Source organism: Haliaeetus albicilla, chromosome 2, assembly GCF_947461875.1.
Source record: "Haliaeetus albicilla chromosome 2, bHalAlb1.1, whole genome shotgun sequence".
In the NCBI taxonomy this organism is placed as follows: domain Eukaryota; kingdom Metazoa; phylum Chordata; class Aves; order Accipitriformes; family Accipitridae; genus Haliaeetus; species Haliaeetus albicilla.
Window position 1 is genome coordinate 9,519,920 of NC_091484.1, and position 15,293 is coordinate 9,535,212.

The 15,293-nt window shown below is 40.0% G+C and overlaps 1 protein-coding gene across 1 annotated transcript in view; it reads right to left on the minus strand.

The window, feature by feature from the left end:
* BCAS4 (breast carcinoma amplified sequence 4) overlaps positions 1-15,293 on the minus strand; it is a 44,277-nt gene that overhangs the window by 22,458 nt on the left and 6,526 nt on the right. The window contains exons 2-4 of the mRNA XM_069798633.1: positions 13,445-13,516; positions 6,516-6,617; positions 4,008-4,142 (exon numbers count right to left, since the gene is read on the minus strand). Of these exons, the coding sequence (XP_069654734.1) occupies positions 4,008-4,142; positions 6,516-6,617; positions 13,445-13,516 (309 nt within the window). The remainder of the gene's footprint in view (positions 1-4,007; positions 4,143-6,515; positions 6,618-13,444; positions 13,517-15,293) is intronic.

Genomic DNA, 15,293 nt, shown 5'->3' on the forward strand with positions numbered 1-15,293 from the left:
TAGGATTTATTTATGAAAATTCACACCCAGCTAGCTGTCTCATACGTTAAGCAAAACCTTAACTCTACATAGCTTCTTCATGCTTCTGAGCTTCCTTCTCTCAGAGAATGCGTCTACTATCAATCTATGCAGACTGCAGCCAGAAGTCTATGTCCACTTCCACACTTCACACTGGTTACCACTGAAAACAACTGTTAAGTACAGGTCTCTTTCCTGGATACTTTAGTCAGTATAACTCATCAATAGCTTTTGCTCATTACTGAGCTCAGACGAACTAATAAAGTAACACACAGAATGCTTCATATCCCATTATCAATTTCCCAGTTCAATTTGTCAGAATCTACCCCAGGTGTCAGGAAAAACCATTAGCCAGCACCTTAGCCAAGACAAGTCAGCAAACCCTACCTCAGATAAGCACCTGCTGTTCTAGAGATTACAGTATTAGTGGAAAGAAAAAGACAATAAAAAGCCTCTGGAAAAAAAATCTAAATGTGCACTTTTTCTTCATACCATTGACATGAGATTTTTTTGGAGGTTACGATTTTATAAGCCTTTCCCTGCAACTATACAAGGGTTAAAAATTAGTCTAAAAATAAATATTGACAAGATTCTCAGCCAATGACATTGAAGAAAATTTACGGCTTTAAGAAAATGCCAGATATCACAAGATGCATGACAAAACAGCAAGAGTTGCTCACATCCAGTTTTCTTCCATTGGAAAAGATACTAGTGGTTTTTTTAAACTCTATGTGCTGAAGTTTTCTAAAAGAGATTTCCTGTCCTTTCTCTAAGATTGCTGAACCCCATTCAGCCAGGGCACAGATAACATCTTTGGATAAAAGATTTGAAATCACAGTTTCTCCCATACAAAGTTCAAGTTTTACAGAAAAAAAAGCTTTTCTTCCACAGAGCCACAAACTTCACAAGAGAAAGTTATTTCCTCTGTTCTGTTCCCTTGGGAGGTGTTACATTCTTACAACCTGTCAGACTTAACCAGTCATATTTGTAATTTATATTTAGTATAAGGTCGTTTCTCTTCAGACCACCTCTGGATACTCCTAACACAATGAGTGAATTCTGATTACTCACTTTTCTCCTACAGATTAGATACCTTTTCCACTGTTACTGTGCACTGGAAGTCTATATGAAACAACTTTCTGAATACCCAAAAACCACAGCGAAATATAAAAAAGACAAACATTACAGGATTTTGCTGCACCTTGAAATATAATTGCAAAACACTGAGAATGAGATTTCCCTTGCATTTAAAACATTTAAACGTGTTTCATTATTAGATGAAAAAACTTAGCTGAAATACATACACACACACTGTACTCAGAGAGAGGGGCACTCTCAAACTTTTCTAGCCAGTCTGATCAAGGCTGCGGAGAGTAGCTACACAAGTTGGATACTAGCATTTCAGAACAAGTTAAACTCACCTACAAAAACAGTCAGGACAGTCCTAATTTTCAAATGGCAAAAGATGCTAAAAGGGCATCTCTGCAATGGTATCCTACATAAAGGGAAAAGGGATGGACAACTAGAAAGAAACAGGTTTGGAGAGAGTACAGAAAATTGGATAGTTGGGATTTTACTAGGTTTCAGGCAACAGTCAATCAAAAGAAATGTGGCTGTAGAAATTCAAACTCCACTGATGTCCTTAAACAATTCAGTCCTTTCCTGCACACTTCTTCTAGAAGTGAGTGATTCCTTACCAACACAGAGCATTGTCATTCAGAGCCAGAATCTACAGTGAGAACCACAATGTAAAAGTTATTAACAAGCAGCTGTACTGCATCATACAAAGGTCCATGCAGCCAAATAATCCCACTTAAGTGGCGACCAGTTGAAGGGATTGCCTAGGGAAAGGTTTACGGGGTAAATATACAAATTTATTTCCTAGTCTTCAAGAATTTGTGGCTCAAAACCAGATGCTTTCTTTAATATCCATTGTTGGATTCTTTTCCTCATGAATTTGTCTAATTGCCTTGGGAATATATAACAACCTGTGGATGTAAGTTCCATGGCACATTAATACATCATGTAAAGTAAGTACCTCCCTTTTTGTATTGTGAACCTGTCTGCTGATAATTTCATTGGATGACCCTAGTTCTTGAATTATGGAAGGGAGTGAATAATCATTCTCTATTCACCTGCTCCACATACAGAATGACTTCACAAATCTCTGTCCTGCCCTCCATCAGGCTGAGTCTTCATCTGTTTAGAAATTTCTGTGAAAGAAATCTGTGCTCAGCCTTGTTACCCCTCTCACCATGTTTTCTAGTTGTACTATTTTGGGGGAAAGAATGGGAGGGAGGGATAAGATCAGTACAGTAGGAAGCTACACCATTCCCTATTTATTCTTCTCTTTTGTTCACTAATACTATCATTCCAAGATGCCTGCAAGCATGAATACAAAATTATGCAATATTTCAAAATTTTTCTTTGTAATTATAAGAAAAAAAATTGAAAACACTATACTGTCTTCAAGTCCAACTCAAGCCAATTTCTAAGTAAATAGCCTGACCTTCTCTACATTCTTATTGGCATCCCAGTTATACAACATTATTTGTATAGGCAGACCAACCCTGCAGAACTTCCAGCTTTGATATATTTTCCAGACTGGGTATCTGCTGCAGGTTTAACATGTTTGGAAAGTTTTAGGGAACAAAACCAAGCCAATTCAGATAATGAAATTAAGGAAAGGTATGTGTTGTTCAGCTCTTTTGAAAAGCTCCAATGCCTTCATAAGCTACAGCAGAGATTTTAAATTGGCAGTAAACTACCCTCATATCAGGGACATATTTTCCCATTCCTATGAAAACACTACCAAATTTGGCCAAGTTACAACTCTTTACTGAGTCTATATAAACTGTGTTTTTCTAAAGATTCACCAGAGTTTGACAGCTGAAGATGAAATCAGTATGCACCATCTCCTGTCCACGCCTCTGTTAACCAGACTGAATATTCATTATTCTCTTTGAGCAGTTAAGGTTTGTCCTGGATCTGCAGAAACTGAACTGGACTCTTCCTGCAACTGAAGCTTCCAGAGCTTGCTATGACACCAAACAAAAATTTGAAATGGTTCAGCTATACCTACATGATCACTGATACCTGTGTATTATTGCCTACCCAGTATTATGCATACTGCTACAGAAGCCCCTTGGAAGAAAATGAGGAGGGAAACATAATGGCAGAAATACAGAAGGGACAAAAGAAAGCAGGGAAGTAGTTAAGACTAGAACAAGGATCCTGAGACATATGCTAAGACTGAAAACATGGTAGAGATCACATGAAGATGGAGAGGGAGGAATGGAAGGGATGAGTTCAGAAAAGGCTAATTGAGGATTGTGACGAATTTCTCGGGAAACAACAGATTTAGAAAATGACCTGGGATCTTAGAGAAGGAAAACAGAGTGTAAAGGTAAGTGGTATGAAGACATTCTTGGAAAAGAACAGGGACAGAAAGGATGAAGAGTATGTAAAACTTCCTCAAGTCCACATCAGATCTCATTATCCCTGATTCTCAACGTTCTTCTTCTATCAGCAAGTATCACTAAAACTCACTGAAAGACTGCTCACCCCCCTTTAGCACTCATCCATGGACGACCCTATAAAGTAATTTTGACATAATTGACATAAAAACAAAGACTAAATAGAAAGAACAATCTATGCTTATGTCTCTCACTGCAAGATTATGTATAACAAGCTTGCTATTTGTGTATACATATACAGAGAAAATTCCTTTCATTCAGGAGCAAGATGTAGAGATATTAAAAAATTACTGCTAGAACTATCCGATACCTAAGCAGCATCTCTTAAAAAAAAGAAAATCTTTGACATTTTTTAAAATTGTAACAAAAATCCCTTTACAGAAGCAAACTGTAGCTCATTCTTTTACATCACTCAAAATTAATACTTAGATCTGCTGTAAGGCCACATTTGATACAGAAAGGGTATTTAACATCACTTTCCCATCTGCTGGAAGCAACTTTAAAAATACTTACGTTTTTAAATGACGAGATAGTTGCACACTGAAATAATTTGCAAACAGTATTAAGAAAGGTGCCATGGCTCTTCTCTGCTTCAAGCACTTGCTCTTCCAGGAAGGAAACATGATGTGCAACCATTTTAACAAATGCCTATGGAGAAAGGAAAAACACCTAATGTAAATTAAAAGCACCTGTGCTGGGTCCTAGCTAGCTGAGATCAGAAGTCAAAGAAAAAGCTTTAACAAGATTTCAGAGTGCACTATTGCTAATATAAATATCCAAGGGGTACATACTCAGAAGTAGACTACAGATGTTTACAGCCACAAGAAGAACCACTGGTCATGACATAAGGCTAATTTTTCTCCTTACCCAAGGGCAGATTTTTGCTCCCTTTTCAGCATACAGAGTATGTAAACACTTGCACAGCATCTAAAGGTCTGGCAACATTTCAGCAGTGAGGTGAAAAGCTCTTCAGAACCCGCAAAGAGACTGCTAGTACTCGTGGGAGTGAAAAAATGGCCAAAGTGGTAGGAGGGAGTAGACAGCAGAGGAAAAGATAGCGACAAGTGATTTTAGCTAAAAAAGGTCAGGAATTATTGACCTAAACCATACATGTGTTCAGTTTCAGTTGAAATTTGAGCCATAAGGGAAAGCCAACTAGAAAAAACACATTATTTATTTGTTAAAATACAGAACAGTTTGTAAACAGAGTTTTGATTCTCTCCATTAATGATTAAGCTTCACTTTATTTTTTTGAGATGTTGATCACTGCCAATTTTAGGGATGGGGAAGGTGAGGCTGAATAGGTAAATTAATTGCCCAAAATGTACAAGTGGCAACACCAAAATTAACACCCAGCAGATTCTCATCCTATATAACCATTACACAAGAGTCCTTCCCTCTTCTACTCTTGGGAGTACAAGTCAATTCCTCCCTTGAAAATCCCCATGGATGCTAAGCTTTAAATCTATAAGTTCTAATTAAAACATTAACTACTGCTCAAATTGCCAATTTAATCTTGTGCTCTCAGATTACTGCCATTACAGGTGGTAATGTTAGGGAGAAATACTGATTCCTAGCCAATCAAGGTATTATCCCCCCCTTGATAAGCAAAAAAAGCCTCCCAACAAAATTCTGCTGCGTTATTCAAGAACAACCTGTAGCCTAGCAGACTGGTGTTTTCTTTATATTCCAAATTACTATGTCCCTACAGCTGTACTAAGGGAATGGGGTCAGGAAGGGTTGGGTTTTTTCCCCTTCCCTGTATTAGAGGGGAAAAAAACAAAAAGAAGCTCTGTTGCTTACCATACTTTTGGCACAAGTAATTGCTTAGAGTTTGAATTTTATTTTCCTGTTCAAAGACAAAAACACCCCCACACAATCCCCCCAAAATCCCAACCACCTATAAACATGGAATTTGCCAAAAGACTTAAATGGGTGAGACACTTAACAGAAACAGTTGGTTTGGAACCTGATTCAGTTGGCCAGTTTTCACAGTCCTAGTTTAAGTATAGCTTCAAGTATGGCCAAATTGTCAAGTATGCTGAGAACTCGCTAGCTGTTTCTTGGACTTGGGTACTCACTTCTGAAAACTAGACAGCTTTGTAAACAGGTTAACAGTTGACTCCTACTTTTGTTCTAAAGTGCCTTGCCTCAATTTCCTGTCTGAAGCGTTCTCCTGGTGCTGTGTAAGTCCATAAAGTGGTTTGATAAGTCTGTTATCAAATGTAAAAATGCAAACTACAAAAAATGAATTGCATTTAAAGAAAACTTGCTGAAAGTTGTCAATTTCCCTGTCCCTCCCAGCATAATAAACCTTACCAGAGGATATTACTTTGTACAGGGGTAGAGCCTGAAGCTTAAGCACTGCCTATCTGGATTTAATGCCATAAGCACTTTCACTTTGAGTCAGTTAAAACTCATTTTAAACATTACACAATTTATCTTGTCATGTTTTCATTACATTCCTCCCAGAGGCAAACTTGCCCTCGATTGACACAAATTCTAACACACTGCTTACTAAATATGGTGAGGGCATCATCTTAGTGAGTCATACTGGCTTCCCTCATTCAGGATACAATGAACACCAAACCAGACACAACAGAAGATGGGAGCTCAGAGATCTCTCCACTACTACATGATGATCATCAACAACTTAAAACAGGTATGTCCAGCACTGGATGTGAGACTTGATTTTTTGAAGTTATAAATGGTTTTGCAGATATTCCTTCAAGTCACAAAACAAATTAACATTATTAGCATTATTATTAACATCAAACCCACAACTAATGCTTTTAATCTAAGATTAGGAATTGTAGAATCCACAGTAACAAATTACTTAGTGATGTTCCAAAACCATAAAGACTTGTATGTGCTGAATCATGGGTAAACACACTGATCTAAAACCAAACATAAGACAATAGAGAGCCATAAACATCTGAGTGCTGCATACAAATACCTGGACAGTTAACCTATAAAACACATCAAAAGAAGGATGGAAATCTTCTAATGCAATGAACAAACCTCTAATTTATCAACTTTGGCATAGATGTGATTCATTTCCATCACCTTGTCTTTAATAAGTGGAATGGTCTCGTCCAGGATCTCTGATGTATCACTTCTAATCTGCATGAAAAAAAGTATCTCACATGAGGATGAATCTTGAAGATAAACACTACATTATTTTTTTCACATGAATATTTAAAAAACCACCTATTCAGAAAAGATATCACAAGGGCCCTTTTGCAGTATATTATAAAGTACAGATTGGGAAAATAACTTACTTTCTCAAGTAATTCATGAGACAACAAAAAAACCCAATAGTAGATGACAGGACTCCCACATCAAAACTGTAACCAGATCCTTCCCTCTTCTCCCCAAATTTCCACACTACTCCTCCCAAGAGATCACCTACTTTCTATTATGAAATGCTGTAGACATCATGGGTAATGATGGATTTAAAATGAAAACTGCCTCTATACCATCCATCATGCTTTGATTTTATTGGAGAAGAGCTAACTCATACTACTTATCAACCAGTTTTGGGAAAGAGTCAGATCTTTGAGTACACCAATTCTAGTATCTTGCCTTCAGCAGGGGCTCAGGACTAGGGTTCTCAGGAGAGCAAGAATCTTCACACAACATTATAGCGTAGTCACCTCAGAGAAAGCTTCTACTCCCCAGTCCCTGTCAGTTTCCACAATAGTTAAGTGCCCTAGTACAGGAAAGATTTTTTGTTTTGTTTTGTTACCTACTACAACCAAGCTTGTTTCTGACATCCATATGAGAGCCTGAACCTTATCTGAAATCCTGCTGAGTGTTGGGTTAGCAAGAATTACCCAATTTTCTATATAAACAACTGCCAGTGCTTTGTTTGGAGGTGTATCTTACTGCCACCTAACAAAGCACTATAGCTAATGGAATGTACAAGCCAAAAATGATGGATAAGACAAGAACTGAGAAGAGCTCTCTGAAGGGAAAGATAAAAGCAAACCCAAGAAAACCTCCACTAAAACACCCAAATACGCATTCTAATTTGTAAAACAGAGCAGCAACACACTGACAAGAGAAATAAGAGAGGCAGTTGAGCCCACTTTTATATAAGTTTTCTTTCTCAACTACAATGGAGTATAGGAGGTCTTGGTTCATTTCTGGATTAAAGCTGTCCTGCCTACAATTTTAATAGACTTAAAGAATATAGAGGAACAAGGATCCCTTCAAAAGAGATTTTTGTCCCAAAGGCTGAGCTAGAAGATAGTCTTCCTTCAACTTCATAGGAAAGTATAAGGATCTTTTAGCTACAATGGTGGGAATCTGGAGTTAGACTAATATTGCAGGGAATTTTCTGGGCATTTTGAGATTTAATCCAGACTCTCAAATAAAGCATAAATGCCTGCTATAAGTCACTTAAGCTATGGACCATGCTTTATAAACTCTAATAGGTACTTAGACATTTTACTGATGATCATATGACTCATTTGTGTGTGTGTTTGTTTTTTTTAAGAAGTTGTGTTTTTAAAAGCTGAATATAAACAATGCTACATACATATAAAATCATTCCTAGTAAGATTTTATGGTATTTTTATTACCAGAATGAGTACATGCAGATCAAGTGCTTTTATAGTGCTATAAGTGTTCTGTAATAGGAGATCAAACAGACATATCAAAATAGTAGTAGCTTTCTATTGTAAACAAACCAACAGTATCTCCTGTATTACTGGTCTCAGCACTACATACACCAAATATAGATAGGGACACCTCCCCCAGCAATGACATAACTGTATACACAGACACACTGTTATCTTTATAGTACGCACTTTATATCTAACGGAAAGTGAGCACAGACACTTAAGCAGGATCCCTGCCAATGGAGTCAGACTTATATTTCTTAATATTAAATAAAAGTGCATAATTAATACATGATGAAGGAGCCAAAGCAGATGAATTTCAGGTTTGTTCTAGTGAATTCTTTTGGGTCAATGGTAGGCAAAAAACCTCTCCTCTCATACAGCACATGTGAAAAACAGACTGGTGATCTGTCTGAGGTGAGGTTCACACTCGGGTAAATTACATTGGATTAAAATTTGAGCCTGAAATTTCCAAGGATAAGGTAACAAACTTGTTTGCTAATGTTGGTCTCAGAAAGAACTAAGGAAAAGCCACTCTTACAGCTAAATGCTAGATAATTACTGTAAATATGAACAGAGTTAAGAACAGAGCCAGAAAGAGGGAGATGTTGTACAGACCCATATCAACACAACAAGGTCAGAGCAGACATGGAACACATCTAAACCATCTTTCTTTGACGGTAAAAGCAAACGACCAATACAAGACACAGGAGAGCTGATCTTCCAGCAAGCAGCCTGTGATGAAAGGAAATGATATGCAAATATGATTCAAGAAGAGTCATTCTGCAGCAGTCTGCAGAACCACAGCAACAGAGGAGTTCAAGAGGAGTCAGCACATGACAAAGGGAAATGATTCTCTTGGTACAGCAACCTCTCATAAGCCAGAGAAAGCAGGACTGGTCTGAAACACCACGTTATAAAACAAGATTTATCTCCCCTTGTGCAATGTATTGTACTTTATCTTACTGAAGTTTTAGCCAAGTGCTCAGGACGAGCACCAGGGCACAGCAGTCCATGGGAAAAAAACTGTATTCCTCTTACTAGATTTTACTATGCTAATTGGAGGAGGGGGTGAGGAGGGAAGATCTGATTGAGCTTTGTCCTCTAATTCAAGTCAGCAAGACTAAGCTCAAGAAGGTAGCAAACCAACAGCACCAAAGTCGGTTAGGAGACAGCACAACCAGAGTATGAATGATGAATTAGAACACAAACCAGGAACAGCACATTGTATGTAGGGCAGTGAGACCTGATCCTTGCATATAGTGCAGTTCAATCTGTACCAGTTAAACAAGCACAGATTCTTGTTATTTTGTATTCTATAAAAACTATTATTTTTTCAGGAAAAGAAAAAAAAAATAGCTGGAGCCACAAGTCAAAGATACTGTGCAAATTCTAGTTGTCACAGGGACATTTTTGAAAGGATCTCTCTAAATTCTTCTTTGGTCTTTGATCCCATATTTTAACACAGAGTAACATAAAAGAATCACAAGTAACCACTGTAAACTGAACAGCTCAATGGTGAGAAAAGAAAAAAACTGAAGTTGGTATGTTCCTGAGAAGTTAGCAAACCCTAGACACAGCGAACCAAAGAAAACAACCTCTTCCTCTCTTTTCCCCAGCGATGAAACCAGGTTTCACACCTAGGGCCTCAGGGAGGAGGTTCCCAAACTGTAAGGCCATGAGACAAAGATAAGCAGTTAGCACCGGGTCTGTGGAACCATAATAAAGCAAGATTTACAAACACATCATTTCCCTGAGGCAAGTTCTGCAAGAAGGTTCAATGGCTTGAGAACCACTAATCTGTGGTTTTAGAACCTGGTGAGTATGCTGGAGGATCGACACACCTATTTAAAAAAAAAAGAAAAAAAAAAGAGCATCAAATATAAGCAGAAATTTTGTATGTATCCATGCATCTTCTTCAAGGATTAGGAGCCAAAGAAATGGAAGTAGTGAATTTCCGCATGTAACTAAACCAGCTGTGTGTGTCTGAATAGATACTATTTTCAATCATGCTTTAAGATATACAAGAAGCACAAAGAATCGTATCTAAAAAGGTAAATAACAATGACCCATGGAAACAATATGAGAACAGCATATACAAGAGTCTGGTTATTACAATGAAATTTTTTTGCTTTTGTGTCACTGGTTCAAATCATAGCTCAGTTAAAAATCACAATTTGATAATTATACTTGAGAGGCTCTGAAGCCACTTAAAAGACATTAATTTACTTTGTTGAAGTCAGTGTCCTAAGGAAGACATCACAAAAAATAAATAACTGGCACTAAAATCCTTCTAGCACAATCTTTTCATTGCAAGATGCTCCTTCCATGGCAAGTGTGAGACATGCTGACCTGACTTTACATTGTCACTGTAACTTACCTACTGTACAAGTGTCCATTTTAAGTGTGCCATGCTGTGCCTAGCCAGGTACAACAGCATGACACTGGAAATAGCATTTTGTCTTCCTAGCACTGATGATCCAGGTTTTTCCTCATTGCAATATTCAAATGTATGCATCAAGAGTACTTGTAAGTGAAAAGCAGCAGCATACTCAAAGGAGAAAAGCCAAATCCCTCTATGTGAATACTGAATGCCCAATTGAAGAAAGCAAGATTCCCCTTGCCTTTTGTTGGCATAGACAAAAGACCAAATTATTCCTAGGCACTGAAGCTGGAATCAGTTCAAATACTACATTATATTTATCAGATTCCCAGATACCACTTGATGTGCTGCTGAAAGGAACCTTCCATTGTAGGTACTGGGTAGAAAGCCACAGAATCAGCACCGACTGCAGTGCTCTGATGTTCCCAGGTAAGGTCAATAATCTGCATACCAGGGAATTATTCACAGCCTGCAGGTTGTGGAAAAATCTTTTCAGGGGCAATGCAAAGATAGTGTATTGAAACTAGGTTAGTGCTTTTTGTAGAAAAGGTTGGCAAGAGAAGAAGTCTCACAGGAGATTTAAAAGCTCACTGGACCCATCTGAACAAGCTAACCATCTTCCCTATGTTGGAGCCAAAAATGTAAGGTGCATGCCTGATTGATGGGAAAAGCATAAGGTACATACAAAACCCTAGTGTAAGCTCCCAAACAGCAGAATTGAGTGAATTAACTTAATAGTAAATCAGACAGAATACAATCAGCAGTGAAGAGCTATTGATTCAAACCACTTGCTTTGAGCAGGTGATGTCGTATCACTGAAGCAATCATCACCTTTCAGGAATGAACTCAAAGGATTTTCTGGCCCAAGAAACCCATCTCTTGTATTCTACGTTTTGCACAGACTAAATGTGCTGTACTAGAGAATCTAAAGCTGACAAATGTAAGCCAAGATGTATCAAAAAATAGACTGCATGCTCTGAGGTTCACATGCTCCTTTACAGCTATTTTTGTCAAAAGCTGAATGGAAAAAGAACAGCTTAAACAGCCACTGATACTGAACCATTCTTAAAAGGCAGCTATTTCTCCTTTTAAGTCCCCTACTAACCATGTGAGACTTAGATAAGCCAAGCTTTTGTTTCTTTCCACTCTATGTCATTTCCTTCTGGAAACAATGATGCCTCCTTTCCATAAGCAAGACGTGCCAATGACAAAACCAGAAACCTCTGATAGAAGTTGTAAAAAGATTAATAACTGGCTATATTGCTGACTGATTTGCCTAGAACAAGGGTGATGGCCTCACTTCTCTTGAGCAGAATTCACATCCAAGGTGCAAAAAAGATCTGTCTCATAACCAAATAATAATAATAATTCGTTAGCTGATGATATTTTGTATAAACTGTGTCAAACATGTTAATCTGAATTTTCAGTGGGTTCTTGCAGTCCATGCCAAGAGCGCTTTGGGGCCACCTATGACTTAGGAGTTCTGTCGTTGACAGTAAGCACAACATTTCTCCAAACTACACTGGGATACATCAACAGAAAAGTGGAAAGATGTGCAGGAGGCAATATTGGCACTTGGTCTGCGAACAGAAGACAATGTAATGGAAGGTCAGCACACCAATGTCTTTTGTTTCTGCTAAAGCCGGTAAGAATAAAGCTAAGAAATTGCCTTTCAGCTGCCTAAGAAACATTGGCCAAGTACTTTTCTTACCCGCTTCACTTTATCCTGTCCCTCTCCGTTTATCTATGCAGTTCCTAAGAATCATCCAACAAAATAGCTCATACGCAACAAGTCCCCAAGGAGATGTTCGCTGGTCACTTCTTGCCATTAGAAGTGCATTCAGTTAGCAACCATTGTAGTTGCCAATGACACGTGCATTACACAAGATGCTTGAAGATGGAAGAAAAACGTTGCGGTAAGTGCTAACAGAAGGCGAGATGGTCTGCACATCAGTGATTACAAGAGGCAGTCCCTCTAGGTAAACTTGGTCCATGGTATCTCTATGATAAACACTCAGAAAGGGTTAAAAGGCAGTACCAGTTCCTCTACCTAATTTTATGTTTTTAGCCTAAGGAAGGAAAGAAAAGTTGACTGCAGAAATCATTCATTTCCTTTACATGAACACCATAACCCACACAGCCTTCAGAGAGCACTACTTTAAGCAGAAAGGCTGGAGTAAGCTAAATAGTAACACACACCTCTTGCTCTAAATGGTTTATCCCAAACAATTAGGCAGTGCCAATGGTGAAGATAACTGGTGTGCTACAAATGTTGCATAGCACATCAGTCACAGCCCCATCATTAATCAGTACTCCCCACTCAGTTATTCCACCCATCTCAACCTCTCTTTCATTCCTATTGCAGGCTCTTAGTAGACACAACTAGCTTGTTGCATTTGTACAGCATGTGGCACAGGTGGCCTTAATTTGTAGCTGGTGTCCGTGAATGTTACCGTAATGCACATATCTCTGCCTGCATCAGCCAGCCTAGTGCCAGAGTCTCAAAACGGTGCAGCTGTTGTAGCACTGGAGCAGTCTTCTCGGAAGGCTTCACACCACCACTACGGTAATGGCAGGGACCACGGAAAGCCAGATTACTTAACGATTCTAGAACGTACCGGTGACATCTACCTCCGGTACTTCACCGACTAGCGAACCGGGCGGGCAGAACGCCAGCTCGCTTCAGGAAAAGGGAGGAAAAACGCGCGCAGACCCACCGCAGCTCTCCCGCCGCCACCCGCCCCCCGGCGGGGCGGCGCCCGCGGGGGCGGCCCGGCTGCGCGCGCCCTGGCGCCACCTGGTGGGCGCGGCGCCCCGCGGCGCGCGCAGCGCCGCAGCCCTTCCCGCGGCGGCCGCGCTGTCAAGATGGCCGCCCGGCGCGCGCGCCGCCCGCCTTCCCGCCCTCGGGGCCGGGGCCGACACGGCCTACGGGGCACACGTACCGCGTCCGTTATCCCGCAGAACTCGTCCAGCCTCCTCAACAGCTCTTCGATCGTCTCTTCCATGTCCTTCACCTGCGGGGAGAAAAACCAGTCACGGAGCCCAGGCTGGGGCCTCGGCGGGCTCAGGCGGGTGCGTGCCGGCCGGGTGCCCGCCGGCGGCCGGGCACCTCACCGCTCCCCCCGCCTTGCCTCGTCTGCCGTCCCACCGGGGAACCCAAGCCGAGCTGGGGGGCTTCTAGGCAACCGCCACGTCACCAACTCCAGAAGTTCAAACCCCAGATGCACGGAATTCATTATATTGAGAAACGCGAGGTTTGGAGGCTCCGAGGGGCACTTTCCGCCCCCGCACCAGGGGGTGACCCGAACGGCGATGAAGGATGTCCCCAGCATCTGCCTCCACCCGGATTTCAAGTTCTAGATCTCGCCATGAGTTTTCTGCCAGCAGGCTTCTAAACCTATAACGTCAACACTTACGTCAGCAAAAGTTCCTTGCCAAGCATCTCCCTCAAGTTTTGAAGCAGAAAAGTTTATTCTAACACTTGAACTTGGGTACAACTGTAACAAGTGGGATTTATAAAAGTCAACTTGAAGTTACAGCCCACGTTTATTCACTGATAGAAAAATGGTTAAACCACTCCAAACCCCAACCCGTTACCAAATACCAACCCCCCCCCAAAACCCAAAAAACACCAACAAAAAAAACCCCAAAACCAACCCCACCCCCCCCAAACCATTTTGACTATTCTGAAGTAGAGAGAACACTATGAAAGAAAACCAAGAGCCACTCAGAAGAAAGGCAGTTTTGGACAGCCACTGAAATCTCTTTTCCCATATCAGAAAAGGAGTCCATTTTCAGAACTTCAGAAAAGCTCTCAACAGCTACAGACAGGAGTGCCTGCCTAAAGCCAAGAGCCCCAGGCATACCCAGGTCAGCAGAGGACAAAAGCTGATAGACTTTCACTCAACTGAAGTTTAAAGACAGTTCACAAAATCCCAGTAAAGAATTACAACAACAAGGAGAAAAAAGCTTCTATTCTGAGCATATTTTTAAAAACTAACGGAATAATCAGAGTTCAAATACAGGAAACAGAAATCTGTAAAATTAAAATGCCAGCCCAAATCCTGCATTTGCACTGTAATTGAAATAACTTTTAAAATCCAGAATCTATTCTCCTATCCTAATCACATCTCATATTCTCCAGAATTAAAATAATGAACCTGATGAAAACTTTTTTTTTTTTAATAAAGCCAAATAAAAGAAAGTTGTCCCATTTCTTGGGGCTACTTTGCTTAAATGGTCATTGTAAAATCAGAACAAGAGTTGCCTTAGCAGACCTCTTTATCATTTTTCATCTGGGCTGTAGTGAATGATCTTGTTCCTAAATAAAGTATTATCCTTTTACCTGGTAATAAAACTAAGAAAGCCTGCTTCGCCTCTGAAATTCAGATTGTCGTTATCAATCCAACAATTGGGCTAACTCCAGGATGGGTTTTTTTGCCATTCTTAGAAGTGCCCAAGGATCTCCCAAAACAGGTACAATCACTCGTGTCTAAAACAATATAGCAAAGGGATTTGCTATCATGTAAAGGCATTACATAGAAGAAAGGGTGCTGGAAGAGGACAAACAAGTAAAAAGACAAATGCGCTTTGCCAGCAAGGGGTAGAATGGAGAATACTAGACTCTTGATTTAGACTGAAGCAAATGTTAAGAGCAGCATACATGTAAGTTCACCTCAAAGGTTGTGCTTTGCACAGACTGAAGATGGTCACTGGCACACAACTCCTCTTTTACTTTATAAAACCTATTCCACATAAATGAAGCAAACATAATTCTCTACAGAGCCTGAG